The following is an 18384-nucleotide window of genomic DNA, read 5'->3' on the forward strand; positions in this document are numbered from 1 at the left end:
CTGGCAGAGACCTCACGTATTCACATGTTGAAAAGCACTAACCCTGCATGGTGGAAGTCTCTGTATCCATACCTGACTTTATTCTCAGTTTTCTTTTTGGAAACTTCGCAGAGCTGTTTGTATTTTGTTGCTGCGGCTAGTGCTGAGGTTGTGTGCTCGTGCTCTTCGGATCTGTCTGTTGGCCCCTTGAACTGCCAAGTGCTGAGCTGGGTATTTGTTCCATAGTTCAGTCACCCTTAGGAAATTATAAGGACTGGAAAGGAAGAAACTTTCTCTGCAACGCCAGTTGCTTAGAAGGAAGCAAATCAGTACAAGTGATCCTGCATCTATCGGTGTAAGTACTGCTTAGATTAAACTGCTGTTGGATTGAAAGCTGACTTCAGTAACAGTAAAAAAAATAATAAATAAAAATAAAAACTTGTTAAAGCCTGATCTGTCTACGATGCTGAAAGTAGTTTTGTGTTGTTCTTTTCTGGGGAGGGTGGGGGGTGGGTGCCGAAGGTTGTGTTTTGTTTGATGTGAGAAGTAAAAGTGGGCATTGCTGCAGAGTTGCTCTCCACACTGTGGTTCTCCTTTACTTGTCTAGGAATATTTTAGTGGCCTGGGCTCAGCTGAGATTTGACCTCACCAGAGCTTCAGGCTCGATTTGTTGCTGTATTTGTTAAACCCAACTTTGATTGTTTTGTCCCTCCGGTTCTGGCAGCAGTTGCTGTGTAAGCTCTCAGTGTCAGCGTACCACTTTGCTGTGGTCTGGGAACCTCAGCAATAGGCTTTTAGGGGTGTGTGTGTCCCTTCCACTTTGATAAAGCAGAATTGTTTTTTCTGCCTTCAAGGCACTCCGCGCAGTGCAGTTTGCAAAGATTGTGGGGGAGATGCTCTGGCTGAAATGAGTGTTTTGGTTGCAGTCTAGCAGTTGGTTAGCAGCAAACTGCAAAGAACCACAGCCGTTCAAACGAATGGAGTTGGCTTATTTCGGAAACATGATCAAATGCCTTTTAACCTGTGTTTGAAAAGCTCTGGATCTGTCGCAGATCAAATTGCGTTAATGTAGAAGAATGTTTAACACAGCTCTTGTGGTAATATCCGATGATGAGGTTTCAGTTGAAAGCATGCTGAGCGAGCTATAACACTACAGAGCTGGTTTCTGTGTGCTCCTGAATTCTAAATTGGGAGTAAGGAAAAAAAAATCCTACCGGAGAGTCAGAAGTCAGGCTCTGTGCTATCGAACGCTGCTTTCTAATGTCAGGTCTTGGCTTGTGAGGAACTGAGGAAGTCAGCGTTGGCTTTGGTGAGAGCTGGGAGCCGCTGGCTGGGCGCACGGGGAGGAACGGGCGGCATCTGTACTGCTGGGTCTGGGCACGGACTGGGAGCCAGGCTGCCCACGCCACCATGGGAGGGTTTCAGTGTGTGCTAGCGTAGAGCCGGGGCTTTTGGCTTTCGTTGTGGGGAAAAAGTGTCATGTGTAATCTTGGGCCTGCCATCTGGCTTGTGAGGAGGGCAGCACGTTCAGCTTCTCCCTTACAGACTTCTCTCTTTCCCATGCACTGGAAGGGGTGTATTTTCACCTCTTTAAGCATCCCTTTCCACGGATCTTGTGTCCGTGTGGAACCTCTCCTATACGTTATGCTGTGGTATTAGCGGCGTATCTTAGGATTCATCAGTTCTGCGCTTTTTGCAAGGGTTACCTGCCTGTTCCATCTCTTAAAGAATTCATTAAGTTTCTTGCTGCTTGTGGAACTTTTCTGTGCATAAACCACAAGGTTTCCAGCTCCAAGAGAGCCTGCTGCGGTACCTAATAGAGGCCGTGTTGTTTGGGGGCAGAACGGCTGCTCTGCCCTGGGTGTGTGGCCGGTCGTGGAGGAGCACAGTCAGAGCCTGGCAATCTCGCCCCTTCTGCCCGCAGGTCTGGAGTGCTGAACAACGGCAATGTCCATCTGAAAGACCATCGTTTTCAAGGTGCCTTACAGGCACCTTGGTTAACTTCTTGTCTCTTAGGCTGGAAAATGCACCCTCTTAAGGAGGTGGTGGTAAAGTCCTTCAGGCGAACCCATGACTCTTCTCCTCCCCTTCTGCATGCTTATGCAGCTCGCATATGAGAGTTGTTTCAGCCCCAACCCGTGATCACATCAGACTCCTCCCCTGTCTAAAGAGGAGACCACATCTTTTGGTTTAATGAGCTAAGCCTTTGAGCTTATGGAAACAGCATGTAGTCAAAGCTTGAAATGGACCCTGAGCGCAGGCCGTGGAGCAGCAGTAGATAAAAGGACTAGAAGCATGCTGCACAAAAGCTCTCTACTTCAGACACTGAAATGCCATCGCTCTTAATGAGAGCTGTGTGTTGAGACTGCTCTGTCTGAACTAGAGGAGGATTTGATGTAACACTCTTACGGTGTTTCTGACCCTCCTGTTTAGAAATGGCATCAGATGTTTCCTCGCTGAATGCAGCTGTCAGCTCTGGGAACCCTGGGCCGGGTGCACAAGCTGGAGGAGCCATCGTTCAGAGAGCCAACAAGAGGCGTCCTGGGTGAGTGTGTACTCCGTGGGTGGTTTTTTTACTTCTTTTCTGGATGTGTGTGAAGTGTGCTTTTGAGGAAACATTGCTCTCCTGAAGAGCGGTTGGACTTGTGATGGGGGAACTTGTCTACTTTTAAGCAGTTGCCAGATTCCTTCAGGTGCACTGTATGAAGTCCTTTTCCTGTGGAGTGGTATGCTTTGTGCCAGTCGTATCCTATAAAACCAGGGTTCTGTGTTGCATACAAAAACAGAGGGTTAGAAAGTAGAGTTAAAACTCAGAGGATAATGGGAGTTATTTGCCAAGGATTGAGACGGGAGTCACAGAAGCAGTGAGACAAGCCAGTTGCTGCAGGAGCGGTAGAGGAACGGGGAAAGTCTGTGCCTTGCTCAGACCTTTACAACTGCGCCCTCTTTGGGATGGGGTGGGGGGGAAGCCGCAATGTGCTTGTGGTAGGCTTTTTGTTTGCTAAAAATGCCTTTGCAAATTAAAAGGATATTGAGTGGCTTCTTTTAACACAAAAAAAACTTCCTCTTAACTTTCAAGCTAATTAAAATCTCTCTGCGCTCTCCCTGTCACTCACTCTTTCCTTTACCTCCGTTTGCTGATTGATGCTCCCAGTCCCCTGCAGCTCCTCCCATGCTGTCTGCTGCTTGTTCCTTCACTTCGTTTACAAACATGCATGCGGCTGTGCTGTCTCTACGTACCAGTGTTCCATCCTGAAAGGAAGCGTAGTGAAAAGCTTTTCCTCTGCCATCCCACATACACTTGTAACAGGGACAAAACATGCTTCTAACAGCACTGTGACATTGTCATTGCTGAACTAAGGATGGCCGTGCAGGTCACCAGACTGAACTGTAACTCTTGAAATGTTGTGCCCTCCTCTTTTTTTTCTCTCTTAACGCAACTGGTCCAAACTTTTGAGTTGCAAATGCTCTATTTGTAGGTTGTTGATCAGTCACTTGAGCAACAAGAAGCAGTTGTGGCAGCCTGTTGTGCTTCAGATTGCTGCTGTGAGATCCAGAGCATTTGGAGTAGGAGTTTGATGCAACGGGTGCTCAGTGGCCTGTCTTTTGAACTGTTTCCTTGCTCTGTTTCTGTTAGACACATAAAAGAAGCCCCATTCTAAACCTTGGGGATTGTTTCATGTTAATATTTGGGATTACTTAAATCTTCCTTTCAGGAATCATCTGCATCCCTGCAAGGACAGAGGAAAAAATATCCTGTAAAGGAGAAACTGCTTGGTTAATAATTCTCTTATTGCTTCTGTTTTTCAGGCTTGATTTTGATGATGATGGAGAAGGGAACAGTAAATTCCTCAGGTGAGGGAGAACATCACATCCAGAAGTTTCTGTTGTGTGATCTAAAGTGTCTCTGCATTCCCCTCAGAGTAGGAGCTTGCTGCTTCTGTGGCTTTTCCTGTCCAGCAGTGCCGAGTAAAAGAAATGGCTGTGAAGGAGAGGAGGCAGCAATCCACTTCCTTAAGCTCTTCCCTTTCTCTTAGTAAGCAGTATTTCTCCATCTCTGCAGCTGATGCCAAATCAAAGCTGCTGTGCATATGGGGTCTGTGAGTTTGGAGAAGGGACTGTGGTTGGGAGGAGATCCTGTTACTGCCTGGGATATTGTCTCTACCTCAAAACTCCCAGGGCCAGCCCCACAATGCAGTGAGGTCAGCTGTAGAGGTGAGCCTTCTGAGCTCACAGCAAGGGCGGTAGCAGTGTTGCAGAACTCAGTGATGATGATAGTGTTCAATACCAGCACTGCGGAAGATTAAATATTTTCCGTGAATGCTCCCAGCAATCTGTTGTTTGTTTCAGCACAGCACTGTAGGAACACTGCTGCTGGCCCAAGCCGCTGTTTATTGTAGAGAAGAATCTTCTGCCAAATAGTTTGTCAGCACTACAGTGAGATGCTGAGCTTTTGTTAGGGCCTTAGATATGTATCACTTAATTCTCATCTGTTGTGAGGATGTTCCAATTACAGAGACCTCCTTGTTCCTGAGGAGTTGGCAAGCCTGCAAGTATCTCCTCTCACGACCCATATGGAATGCAGAAGAGTTGGAAGATCTCATGTAACTTATTTGTAGTCTCACTACATGGTTTGGGATTGGACAACTAATGTACGTCAATCTGCTAGAGGTGACTTCAGGATGGCTTCAAGATAATTATGGTCCTGATGATCGTAGGATTGACCTATGAGATCTTTTTGGATGAAGGTGTTGGTCTGGACTAATTGCATCTTCAAAGCTCAGTTGAACCTATTGCTTTGTGTGCGTTCACTTAAATTACTGAGTGAAACGCCATTGTCTCTGATAGGAATGTGATGCGGAAGACATCTATGTTATAAAAGTCTACACTCTATTTTAATTAGATAAAGGAAGAGTATGGTTCTGGATTGCCTAAGCTCAGCAGAGTTTACATTTTCTGCATGTTTTGTTAAACCTTGTTGTTCTCTTTGTCTTTGGGAAATAAGTGTAAACACTTTTTTTATCTTCCTCTCCCCTTTCTCCTAGGTGTGATGATGACCCAATGCCAAATGATAAGGAGAGATTTGCCAGGTAAGAATTTGTTGTGTTGCAGTTTTGGAAGATTGTGGTGCCAAACCACCGTAATGTAAGAGATCCTGCAGCAGCCTTCTAATTAGCAGCTAGGTTTTTCTCTTCTTTGAAGGAAGGTGCATCTTGCACCAAAGGACCGAGATATTTTCCTTTTTTTTTTTTTTTGGACCAGTTCATTATGAGTATGATAACTTTGTCTTCTTTCTTAATATCTATTTCAGCTGTTGCCTTGGACTCTCATGCTTTTCTCCTGCCAAGAAACTTGCAGAGACAAGTTTCATGCTTAGCTTAGGTTTTATTCGAACAGGGTTTTCTGGCAATTTTTGTGCTTACCTGTGTGTGTGTGTGGCTTGTGTGTTCTGTGGGGGAGTAACTTAGGCAGAAGCTTCCCTTAAATAAGGGATTTCCTAGACACTAGAGTGTACAGTAACATTATAGGCAGTATTTTGGTGCTGATTTTCTACTTGGTGGTGTCTGAGACCAGCTCTATACTGTCTAGTAACTTCATGGTATTTTTCAGTTTTCTGAAGCCCATGAAACTAAATTTAAGTATTTTATGGGTTTCATTTATGTTGCAGTATAACGTTTTTTGTCAAATTAAGCCTCTTTTGTGTATATTGAGTATTATAAATTTCAGATTGTCCCCTTAGTGCAAAGGCTCATCATCTTACGTCTTGCTAGGAGGAAAAGTGAGCAAATACACAGTAATGGTCAAGATACTATGCTTAGTCGTGTGTCCTAAGGAGAGATCAGACTTCAGAAGTTCCTGAAACTGGAGTTAAAATAAAAGTGCTTGAGAACAAGGGGGAGTGGACTGCCCAGCATGTTGTGTCAAGGACCCTGAGGATCAGCAGGGCGTTATGTTGATTGTGGGGGCCTCTTTCTGCAATTTCCTGGAGGTGATGCAATGAAACTACTGGTGTAGAAATAAAGGCTTTACAAAATGTCTATCCATGTTTCAGCCAGAGCAGTAAACTTCTGTCAAAGTTTTAGTGCACAGAGGGAAATACTGCAAAGCCAAAATTTCAGGTCACAGTTACGCTGATCGTCTGCCAAATATCTAGGAGTGACTTCTAAGCTGAGGCTCTCTAGCTTTTAAGTGGTTTGACTTGATCTGAAATTAAGCAAATTGGAAATGTATTTGCCAGCCCACACCAAATAACTTTATTCCCTAGTGCAAGTCATAAACTCTGGAAACTTAAGGCATAGCAGACCCCGATAATTTAAGTGGTAGGATAATGCAAAATACCAAAAAGGCATATTCTGTAGGCAGGAATTGCGATGTTGAATGGTTTCATAGTCTCTAAAGTTAGAAGACCTACTTGTTAACTGTACACCGGTACCATAGCTGGAGTGGGGTCTCAGCTTCCTGTGACTCCTGTTGTGGTGTGCCCTTTGATTACCTTGGTTAATATGCACGAGGTTGGAGAAGAAAGGAGGAACACACAACATGACAACCAAAGAACAAAACCCCAACCAACCAAAAAAAAACATCACAACCCCAGAACTGAATGTTATACACCCAAAGTTGCTAAGGCCCAGACCCGTTGTCTGCAGCATTTAGGACGTCTGCAGTACCTGTGCACTTTAATGTAGAGGTTATCACTTGCAGTTGCTGACTTGGGCAACTCGCTAAAGGACAGTAGCAGGAGGTGAAGAGTACTGACAAAGTCTTCAGCATTCTGACACCCTGAATGCAGGTGTAAGAAAAGGGTGCCACAGATCCTCTCTGCATCTGTCCCCCTTGGCCTGCTCACAGATCTCTTTTCCATGACTGCTGGTATCATGTGCTCTTCGTAACTTTCTGGTAGCCTACGTCTTTCAGTACATTCTTCATCCATCCTCAGATGATGTGAAGCAAAACAGAGCATAAAGGAGAACATCAATTTTTAAGTGCTGTGTTAGAACCTGTTTGAAGTGGAAAAGTGTCACAGCTGGCTAATGCTAAAATACACCTATTAGACTCCAGAAATGCACATTATATGTCTTAGATGCTCAGCAATTGAGCGATTGCCCGCATGCCTCACTGAGAACACATGGTTACCTTCACCTTTCCTGGCAGTAGCTCTTGAATGATTATTTGTTATCCAAGGCAGCCGAGCCTCAAGTGGAAAAACTTACTAGCCTTTTCAAAACATGGTTTGCAGATTCCTCTTCCCTGAAAACTGAAAGTGCATGCAAGTTGGTGGGAATGTCTGCCTGCCTTTTTGTAAATGATGTGCGTAACATCTGTGTGTGTGTAACTTGTCGTGTAGCCATCTTGACTGTGTTGTCCCGAATGGTGTTTATGTAACAGCATTACAAAAATGTGTTATCTGTGAATCTTACACTCTTTTTAGATTTTTTAAATCTGCTTTTCTCATTTCTTAACCTCAAACAGGCTGTTGATTTTTTTATTCCTCTTTAAAGAAAGAGCAGTTTAATGTAGTCTAGACCCTCTTCTTAGTTTTGTCATTAACCTTTTAATCTCGCACAGAATGATCTGCACCTCAGTTACATGTAAAATCTACTCCTTACCTATTTTATGATTCTGATAAGCATTCTAAAACTTTAAAGCAATGTAGATTAGTTTAATGTGTAATAATGCAAACTGACTGCTTTGTTTTATGGAATTAATCTTCTGCAAAACAGGCATATCTGTAGGCTGGGTTTCCTAGTACATCTTCCCATTTTTCATTTCTTTAAACTTTTTTCCATTTTAGCTTAGCTCGCTGATTTTATTTTTAGGTCTGATGATGAACAGAGTTCAGCGGATAAGGAGAGACTTGCCAGGTAGGAGAACGGAGATTTCAAGCATGGACAAGCAGAGTATTTCCTTTCCTTTATATATCTCTAGGCATCCCTTCTCCTTTTTTTCCCCCCTCCTTCCCTCATCTGCTGCAGTAGAGGACTTGAAAGTGAACAGACTTCTGGAAATCGCTGTGTAATGCAAATTAAGAGGGGAAAGGCATCTAGTTCCCTTGTAAGAATGTCTTTGGGGAATACACAAAAGGATTTGTTTGCTGAAGGCTACAGGGAAGAACATGGTTGGACCACTGCTTTCACTGAGTATTGTAGCTTTGCTAACCTGTGCTAAATACAGTTTCTCTTGTGCTGGATCAAGGTGGCAAATGCCTTGTTCTGGCCTTGGTAAGGTTTTCTCATGGGAATGCTATTATACTGTCAAAACAGGCATTAAAAAGTGTACTATTTATTTTTTTCTATTTCTTAATTTCACGGCCCCTTAAAAGCTTCCAGGAAAGTTGAAGAACAATTTAGGCTTACTGAAAACAGGATTTTTTCTTGAGTTTCCTGCTTGGAGTTTCTTAGGAACCATGACTCTCGCTGAAATGACTGCTTCAGTCATTGTGAATTCTGTACCATTAATATAGAAATGTGCCCTGAGAACATGTGTTCCCAGCTGCAGGTGGTAGAGATAGTGTGTTGTCAGGACTGCATTTCTCCAACAGCAAAGCACTGACCCTGAACGTATCCTTCCCTGTTCTGAACTGCAAAAACAGCTTAACTGCCAGGGTTTCTGTTGCTTGCCACTCACGGCTTGTTACTGCTGCAGAGCTGAGGGTTAATTCATGAATTAATGGCTTGTATTGTGGTTTGCCGTCCTGCAAACTTACCTTGTAACTTTTTTCGATTGTTTCACCCTAGATTGATTCTTAAACAGTATGCAGGACTAAAAGACTGTTCTGAGTGTTGAGAATGCCATGGTTCTGGTCAATTTACTGCCTACTTTCTGGTTTTAAGCCAAAAAATAACCCTCAGACACAGTCTTTCCTAACTGCGGTATTGTGTAGCTTAAATATTTGAGGAGGTAGGGAAGCCTTATAGGTGAGGCTTGTGACTACAGCAAACAGCAGTGTCTTTCGGGAATTTCTCTTCCAATGAAATAGTGGCTCTCTCCCCAGTAGTCATTTCTTGCTGTCATGCAAGAGCCTGAAGTAAAGAACATTTGGCAGTGGGGCAAGTAAAATGTCTAGTGATTTCCCAATAGCCTTTGTAGTGGAGGTTGTTTAATTTTCACAATTGAGCATGCAAGTTTGGAGAAACTGAATTAAAGGTGAGTGTGATAATTGAAGCACTTCTTTTTCTCAGTATCAGTTTCTTGCAGCAAGGAGCAAGGTCACTGAATGATTGCACGCACCTGGGTGTTGATAAATGCTTCATTTTTTATCCTCTTTCCCTTGCCTGTCTGTTCCTTCAAATGCTCATGTCATTTACATTTTTCATGTGCTTCCGTGCATCTGATCCATCCTTTTGTATAGGAAACCTGGCTTTTAAGTTCTGTTTTGAAAAACCTGTGTTAGTGCTGCAGTGAAATTACATGTACTAGATAAAAAGAATTGAATACAGAAATTACATTCTGACTTCTGGGGACTTGATGAGGAATGTGCCTTGTGAGCAGACTTACAAAAGGCATGTGAAGAACATCTGTAAGGACAGTAAATGGGCAGCATTGTTGTACTGCCTCAATGGAAATGTGTGTGCACCACCCAGGTCCTTACCTGGTAGGTGGGTTGTCTGTGTTGGCCTTGATCTGTAGAGAAATGAGGTGTACATCTCCCCTCCTCAGAAGTTTTCCCTTCTGCCATATTGCCAGCTTTCAATGTAACTGAGAAGTATCTTCATAAAGGCACTGTAAGGTGAGGCCCCTTTGTTGTAATTTAGGTGTCCAAGTCTTAATTGCAACCCTGGCCTCCTTGTATGGTTATTGGAGATGAGTGAGTGTCTACAAGGGTGGGGGGTAGCATTTGTTTAATCCTCAAACAGGGGCTGGGATGAGTATTCTTAGCCTGTCTGAACCAGTGCTGATGGGGCCTAGCTGCTTAAAGGCAAGCTTCTTCCCTCAAGTCTGATGAATCCCACCTTGAGAACAGAGGCCATGGTAAAGGAGGAAATCCTCTGGCTTGCTGAAGTGGTATGGAAATGGTGGAAAAGCTTCTCTCTGTTTTAAAATAGCTTAGCCTAGCTCATAGATTTCATGAGGTACCAGAGAATCAACGTGATTTAAAATGAGGCTCTCTTGTCTGCAGCGAAGGAGGTCCAACTGTAGACTCTTCTCCTTGCACTTGTTCCTGCGTTCCTTTGTGCACGACCAGCATGCGAGATGCTTGTAGTCCTCCTAACTCCTGATGACCCTGGTGAATCTCTGTATTTTGCACCTTGGCCTTGTGGAAGCATTGCCATAGGAAAATGGCTGAGCTTTCTGGCCTGTTAGTAACTTTGTCTTCCTCCTTTTCCCCCCTGGCCTTTTTAGGGAAAATCACAGCGAGATTGAACGTAGGCGAAGAAACAAGATGACCGCCTACATCACAGAGCTGTCAGACATGGTGCCCACCTGCAGCGCCCTGGCCCGTAAACCAGACAAGCTTACCATCTTGCGCATGGCTGTCTCTCACATGAAGTCTCTGCGTGGCACAGGCAACACCTCCACTGATGGCACCTACAAACCCTCCTTTCTCACTGACCAGGTCTTGCCTTAATGCTGCTTTATGGGAAATACTGCAATTACAGGGGGAGAGGGGGGGAATTAAATTGTGGGAGGGGGAGTTAGGTGCCTGGGGTGGGTTTAGAGGGTGTCACCTGCTTGTCTGTGGAGTTAAGAGCATGTCTGTCTGTTGTGAATGCAGGAACTCAAACACCTGATCCTAGAGGCAGCCGACGGCTTTCTGTTCATAGTGTCCTGTGAGACTGGGAGGGTGGTGTATGTCTCTGATTCTGTGACTCCTGTCCTGAACCAGCCCCAGTCTGAATGGTTTGGCAGCACCCTATACGACCAGGTGCACCCAGATGACGTGGGCAAGCTGAGGGAGCAGCTTTCCACATCAGAGAATGCACTGACAGGTAAAGCAGCCTGAGAGAGGATTGGCAGGGGTGGGCAGCGTGAAAGCCAGCAAAGGACTTGGTTGGATTAAAACCTTCCCTTTGTAGAAGGAACCAAACCCTGGTGCCTTTCTAACAAGGATCCTGCAGCCCCCCCTGAGAATGCATCTAAAGGTACCATTGGTGACACTTATATCTCACTAGTTTCCTAATGCGTTACCTGGTGCCTGTGTTGGGGAAAGGACTCAAATTGCGATAGCATCTTGTTTTTACTACTTTCTTTAGGTCGCATCCTAGATTTAAAGACAGGTACTGTCAAGAAGGAAGGCCAGCAGTCCATGAGAATGTGCATGGGTTCACGAAGATCCTTTATCTGCCGAATGAGGTAATGGAGAGAGTCCTTGGAAGTCTCATTTGAGCCTGAAGCTGAACTTGCCAATGTCCCCTTCATGCCTTTATTCCAGCACTTTTTGCTTATTCTGCCAGACAAGATATAACATGGGCTGAGCTTTCCACACAGAGCTAGCAGTTGAGTTGTAGAGGTTTTTCTTTGCCCTGTGGTAAAATAGCTCTCAACTGTTGATGTAGGAGACCCAGTTTCAAGTAACAATTTATTTTGCCCCGATGTGTCATCTCAGTTCTAGAAGTCTGTAGAATGAGTGCTTTTAACTTGTGTGATGGAGCTTCAAAGGTTTATCCCCATTTATAGAGTACTTTGTCTTATTCGAGGTTGTTAGATTGTTTTGATGGTGACCAGGAAAGACAAAAGCCTTTCCCCTCTCACTTCTAATTCTGGTACAGGTGTGGCAACAGCTCAGTGGATCCGGTTTCTGTAAATCGTCTCAGCTTTATGAGGAATCGCTGCAGGTAAATAACACAAGGGTTAAGCCCTTTGCATTGCTAGGAACAAAAGAAATGGCAGCTCTGACAGTGGTGGGGACACACTGTGGTTGGTGACTGTATAGGGTGCGCTAATACAGCTCATAGAGTTTGGAGACAACTGCTGGAAGATGAACCAAAGTACCAGTATGTTGATGAAGATAATCCTGAGAAATGTTAGTTCTTCTTTACTCCATACTTGGGTTTGAAGTCAGTTTAAAATGTGTTCTTCAAAACTTGTTGTTGTTGGGTTCTGGTGTATGTTATCCCAGTGTTAATTTAAAGCTGAGACAGATTCTCAACTACTGGGGGCCACCCAGATGGAAAGCAGTTCTTCAGGAAAGGACCTAGGAGTCCTGGTGGGCACCAAGCTGAACATGAGCCAGCATTGTGCCCTTGCTGCTAAGACAACTGATGGTGTTCTTGGCTGCATTAGGCAAAGTATTGCCAGCAGGTCAAGAGAGGTGATCCTTCTCCTCTACTCAGCATTGTTGAAGCTGCCTCTGGAGTACTAGCCTCTTTTTGTACAGGACACGGACATACTGGAAAGAGTCCCATAGGGGGCCACCAAGATGTCCAAGGGATTGGAGCACCTTTCTTATAAGAGGCTGAGTGTTGGGACTGTTCAGCCTGGAGAAGAGGAAGCTTGGGGGGATCTTACCAATGTGTCAAAGGGAGGGTGCAAAGAGGGTGGAGCCAGGCTCTTTTCAGTGGTGCCCAGTGCCAGAACGAGAGGCAGTGGGCACAAACTGTAACATGGGAGGTGCCCTCTGAGCATCAGGAAGCACATCTTTACTGTGCAGGTAACAGTGCTGGAACAGATTGCCCAGGGATGTTGTGGAGTCTCCCTCAAAAGCCACCTAGACTTGGGCAACCTGCTCTGGGTGGCTGTGCGTGAGCAGGGGGGTTGGACACAGATGGCCTCCAGAGGTCCCTTTCTCCCTTAGTGATTCTGTGAGTTTTGTCTTTACACCGCTTGGGTTTGTGTCAAGTCTCTTCTTTACCCTGAAGATGTTGCGTGGATTTTTTTTAAATACGAGTATAAAACTTGTCTCAGCCAGTTTAATATATAGCACAACCAGAACTGTTTCTCTCTCCCAAGGAATGGCTTAGGTGCAGCAAAAGATGGTGAACCTCACTACGTTGTGGTGCACTGCACAGGTTACATAAAAGCCTGGCCCCCTGCAGGTAATGACTTAGTGAAAGCATTCAGCTATGTCCGTTTCTAAAAACGTGGTCTGAAATCATCCATTCTCTGAAGTGAATGTGCAAGCAAATACTTTCTAAATGTATCTGTCACTTTGTCATTTTAGGATTGAACTAATTTTTGCAGATGCTGGAACAGAAGTGTGTGTCTAAACAGTATTCTATGTAGAGGATGAAAATTACATTAGGCTGTAATTTACTAGCTAATTCTGAAAGTTACAGAGATCTTGAACTTTTCTGGCAAGAAAAGGGAGGGGGGAGGCAGCTTAATTTACTGAATTCCTTCATGGGAAAGGATATTGAATTACAAAACAGGGTGGAGAGATGTATTGAAGTCAGAACTGCATGCCTTTTTCCTCTGAAATCAGCAGTTCTTCCTGTATTGACCTTGCTGGAATTTTTGGCACTCCCCTCTCAGGTGTTTCACTGCCTGATGATGACCCGGACGCTGGCCAGGGCAGCAAGTTTTGCCTCGTGGCTATTGGCAGACTCCAGGTGTGTAGCATCTTTCAATGGTTCAACATTGCCTTGTCCTAAAAGTCCGCAGAGTTGAACTGTTCTGTCTGAAGGTGTTCCCTGATTGCCACAAATCTGACTGCAGGGCTGGCAGGCCAGGAGAATGCAGCTCTCGCAAGATCTGATAACAATGTACGTGTCTTACCTTGCAGGTCACTAGCTCGCCCAACTGTACAGACATGAACAATGTTTGTCAGCCAACAGAGTTCATCTCCCGACACAACACCGAAGGCATTTTCACCTTCATAGATCACCGCTGTGTGGCTACTGTTGGCTACCAGCCACAGGTGAGAAAATGACAGGGGCTTTCTAAGAAAGAACTGCTGTTCAAACTTGCTTTTTCCTACTCCCTCTTTCGTACATCATGGTTCTGCTTGTCTTAACAAATTAGATTAAAACAGTGCCCAGGCACTGAACCAGGCCTGTGTTTCTTCTCCACCAGTTGCTTTTTCATCTGCTTTTCAAAGTGCTTTGATCATTGGCGGGGGGGGTGGCTCTGGGTTATGTCAAATGTCAATTAAGATTGTTTTTTCCTACTTTTGAGTTAGAGATCAAATGTTAGTCAAATACTGTTGTGCTTCTCTCTAAAATACAGCACGCCAGTTCCTGCACTTGGTTTGTGTAACAATGATTAGGAAAGGGGGAAGAGTAACTACCTGTCAAAAATAGAATTAATGGGGCAGACCTGAAAGAGGAAGCGTGCCTGCCAGATGAAAACTGGTTTGATCTCTCTCCCAATTCCTTTAAAATTAGGAACTTCTGGGGAAAGACATTGTGGATTTCTGCCACCCAGAAGACCAACAGCTTTTGCGGGACAGCTTTCAGCAGGTAAAAAACTTAAACTACCAATTTGCATGCATAGTGGTATCCAAATTGGAATCTGTCTTGTTGCTTGCAAAGCAACAAGACATAACTGGAAAACCAAAAGAATAAACCTTAGTTACTTCTTCTTTGTCCAATGGCAAGTGGTTACAGATAGTCACGTAACTGCAAATGTGCAAAACAAAGCAGAAGCATCTGATATCTAACTCTTGAATTCATCCTCTGGCTGCTGATCCAGTCTGCTTTTAGGGCCAGAGACATGGCTACAAAGTGCATACCTGAATGCCATGCTTCTGTGGCTGAAACACTGGTTCATCTCTAGGGCCCAGCCAAGTGGTGCAGAACTCGAAATGGATGTGGTTTGTTTGTCCTGTTGTGGTTACTCTTATTTCTGAGGGCGTTGGACTTGTGGCAGGGCAGGTAAGACTGCCCATGTGCTTTCATGACTCCAAAAACAGCTGCTCATATCCATTTGTCCAAATAGCTGGAATCAGAAGCAACAGCGTGCGCTTCATTTGCTGGAGGTTTTCTCATACATCTCACCAGTGCAAAGAGATAAATAAAATATAAGCCAAAATGGTGATATTAGATTTAATACCCCACCACCACCACCATCATTCGGGATTCAAGATACCATAAGGGAATGGTAGCAGTGCTGTTTAGCTGGGAAAAAAGTGAGATGTGGTCTTGTAGGCTTTCAGGGAAAGGGCCATCACAAGTTTTTAATGGGGGGTGGCTTGTGCTCAGAAGCAAGTTGCTCTTCAACACCTTCTTTTATCAGGTACTACTGATGGCATTACGTTTTTTTAGGTGGTGAAGTTAAAAGGCCAGGTTCTGTCAGTCATGTTCCGATTCCGATCCAAAAACCGGGAATGGCTCTGGATGAGAACCAGCTCCTTTACCTTCCAGAACCCCTACTCGGATGAAATTGAGTACATCATCTGTACCAACACCAACGTCAAGTATGTACATGGAAATGACTTGCCAACCATCAGTGATAGCACATGAACCTGATGGGATCTTGTCCCAGAAAAATCAGCAACGCAGAGCCACAGGAGCTTTGGCCTCTATTTCTCACCAAGCTTCCCATCAATTTGTGCTTAGGCCCTGGAGAAATCACTAAGTCCCTTGAGTACTCTTTTCCTGGGCCATGGCAGGCACTAGAGGACTATGGAGTGCAAGAAATTTAATTCCTTTGGCTGTCTCAGTTGTATAGCTTAGCAAGCTGGCAAAGTTCAGCTGTACCAGTGCCTTGTCTAACTCTGTTTACTGGAGCAAGTTTCCTGTCTGTTTGCATTCAGAGCTAATATTAGTGAATATGAGTGAAGTCCAGATTTGAATGCAGCTCTTGCCTTCCTGTGACAGTCCAGGAGGGCGGCTGGTCCAGAGTGGTTTTTCATGTGAGCAGAGCTGTCTGTAGTTGATGGCAGAAAGTAAACACTTTTTTTTTTCCTCTGTAGTTCCTCAAACTACTGCTGTAGTTTGACCTTGGACTCAGAAATGAGCTCATGAGTGATGCTCTGGTCAAGCTGCCCTCATTTCTGCTCCCTTCTTTCTCCTCTTGACTATTTTAGTAGGTTGGTAGTGCACGTTGTTCTACAGCTGCGTCTCCCTTGGGAGTGATCAGAGCTGCTTTCTTTTCCCATGAGTGAGCTCCAGGCACATTACACAAGAGCAGCAACTGAAATGAAGAAAAAAATTGCCTGTACGTTGTTCATAGCTTCAGACCTGGTGGGTGCCCCAAATGGAATCTTTCCAAACCAGGCAAGCAGAAGGCTAGATTGCTTGTGCCTGTGGGCAGGTGAAAAGCCTGGATTTTTTTTTCTTTTTCAGTGAGGAAAGGTCCTGGAGTGCAGGTAGCACTTCTTCCCTTCCTCCAGTTAGCAAGGTGATGCTCTCTGATAAGAGTATTAAGAGTTGAGCACTTTGGCTTTAAAGAGCTGCAATCTGAGTGCAGGGCTGAAGTCTGATGCAGACCTGATACAGGCCTTAGTTCCTGTCCTAGCGTTAGAGATGTCTCTTTGAATTCATTTGTTCCACGCACATCCATTCTCACATCCGTATACAACTTCGAAATACACGGCGCAAATTCAGACCAGATAAGCACTGATCTGTGTCTGATTGGTTGTGATGCAGTTTATCTATGTGCATCTTTGGTAGGGTATTTGTATAAAGTTGTTTCATCTTTGGGATGGGGTACTACTTCAGAATCAGCAGCTTACAAAAGAACTCTTGAGAAAATGCTATATTTCTCTCCCTTTCTTGTGAGAGGAAAATGTGTTTAACTAAATTCTGACAGTTAACAGAAGAACATAAAGAACTGCACCAGTGTCTTGGGCTTAAAAGCTGAAACTGCTGGTGGTTCCTGCAGGCTCCAGCTTTGGAGTGTCTGATGTAGATCTGAATAGAAAGCTTTGGGGGTTTTTAGCCCCCCCCCAACCTGTGCTTGTGCTTTAACAGTGATGCAGAACTGGCCAAGCTTCTGGCATAGGTTATTAATTGTTCCCCTGCTCAGTGACTGAGTTGAAGGGGGCAGACAGCCATCTGGCTCACAGCCGTTAGCATTGTATTACATGATCACCACCACCCCTTTCAGAGACGATGGAAGTTGAGTGGAAGGATCCTTCACTTGAATAGGCTTTGCAAAAATGGCTTCCAGTCCTGTCTGAGACAGACAAGTTCTCCTACAAGCAGTAGCCAGCTGTTTGCTTTCATTTGGTATTTTTTAAATATATATGTTTTTCTCCTTTGCTTTAAGGAACTCAAGCCAGGAATCTCGGCCTGCCCTTTCAAACTCAATGCAGAGGCCCCAGCTGGGGCAGAGCGTCAGTCTTCCCCTGGAGATGGGCACAGCACAGCTGCCCTCAAGGTCAGGAGGTGCTCAGCTCCTTTTACCGTGCCTCTCTTGCTGGTTCTGCCCTCCTGTCAAATAGCCTTCCTACCCAAACTTTCCTCTCTGCAGCAATGAACTCCTCTGGGCTATTGAATCATTGGTGTAACCACAGAGTATCTGTTTCCTTGGCAATCGTTTTTAGCAGACACTATTCTCCTGTTACAGACACTTTCTATTTTAGGCAGCAGCAGCCGCCACAACAGACAGAGTTGGAGGTGGTCCCAGGAAGAGAGAGTCTGTCTGGTTACGACCACTCACAGGTAAATCTATAGGGGTTTCAGTTACTCCTTATATTTTTTGTCCTGCATATTTAAATTGCATTTCGCTGGGGCTTTAAAGGTGGCCACATAAGACTGATTTGAGATTGTTGGAAACTTGGATAGGAAAATATTCTGACCTGAGTTCTGCAGATCTGCTTGCTCAATTTTCATCTACCCTTGTTGGACCCTCCTCACTATTGTCTGTGTCAGTTCTCTGCCAGCCTGAAACGGCCGTGCTGTCCTGATAAAAACACCTAGGAGTCAGGAGAGCAGCGTGGCCTCCTGCATGTGAGGTCTTTGTGTACAGAGCCCTCAGCTGTTCTCCTTGCTTGCTGACTTTCTTTGTGCCTGATGTACTAATGGCTCACACTTGTACCTGCTTCCAGGTTCCTGTTCAGCCTGTGACTGCTGCTGGCCCAGAACACAGCAAGCCGTTGGAGAAAGCAGAGAGCCTTTTTAATCAGGAGAGGGACCCAAGGTTCAGTGAAATCTACAGCAGTATCAATACAGGTAGGGAATGCTGGGCTTGTGAGATGTGTCTGGGGGCATGGTGCATGTTTATCCAATTTCAGTTCTGATTCAAGTGCTCTTTGCTGTCATGCAGAGCAGTTCTGGAGGCAGAGGTTCAGCATGACTCTGTTGTGGCAGCCCAGGTCTTGCAGAACAGTGGTGACTTCGATACTGAGTGAATAACTCCTGTGTACCCGAACGTGCTGTTGTGACACTGTTGTCCTGCAGCCAGTTTGTTGCTGGAGAGGTGTGGGAAGGGGGTGGGTGATAAATTGTTTCCAGCTGTGTATCAGACTGCTTGCCTTAGCCTGATCTTTTATGTTTGTCCCCAGAGATAATTCCTAGTCTGAGCAGAGAATATAGTGGATGCTTTATCCCCAGCAGACCTTAATACTAAGTTTATTAGAAAATG

At 44.8% G+C, this 18384-nt stretch overlaps 1 protein-coding gene across 13 annotated transcripts in view; it reads left to right on the plus strand.

Moving 5' to 3' along the window:
* Window positions 1-18384, plus strand: part of ARNT (aryl hydrocarbon receptor nuclear translocator) — a 28250-nt gene that overhangs the window by 5431 nt on the left and 4435 nt on the right. For 4 of the 13 annotated variants that reach the window (XM_083813850.1, XM_083813855.1, XM_083813858.1 and 1 more), the window contains exons 2-18: window positions 2413-2524; window positions 3790-3834; window positions 5025-5069; window positions 7797-7841; window positions 10321-10534; window positions 10694-10907; window positions 10995-11060; window positions 11172-11271; window positions 11688-11753; window positions 12868-12953; window positions 13390-13466; window positions 13640-13774; window positions 14241-14315; window positions 15120-15271; window positions 17068-17178; window positions 17384-17462; window positions 17849-17972. In XM_083813850.1, coding sequence (XP_083669976.1) covers window positions 2413-2524; window positions 3790-3834; window positions 5025-5069; window positions 7797-7841; window positions 10321-10534; window positions 10694-10907; window positions 10995-11060; window positions 11172-11271; window positions 11688-11753; window positions 12868-12953; window positions 13390-13466; window positions 13640-13774; window positions 14241-14315; window positions 15120-15271; window positions 17068-17178; window positions 17384-17462; window positions 17849-17972 — 1746 coding nt within the window. The remainder of the gene's footprint in view (window positions 1-2412; window positions 2525-3789; window positions 3835-5024; window positions 5070-7796; window positions 7842-10320; window positions 10535-10693; window positions 10908-10994; window positions 11061-11171; window positions 11272-11687; window positions 11754-12867; window positions 12954-13389; window positions 13467-13639; window positions 13775-14240; window positions 14316-15119; window positions 15272-17067; window positions 17179-17383; window positions 17463-17848; window positions 17973-18384) is intronic. The other 9 variants (XM_083813851.1, XM_083813862.1, XM_083813859.1 and 6 more) reach the window with 6 other exon arrangements.

Source organism: Anser anser, assembly GCF_964211835.1.
Source record: "Anser anser genome assembly, chromosome: 28".
NCBI lineage: Eukaryota > Metazoa > Chordata > Aves > Anseriformes > Anatidae > Anser > Anser anser.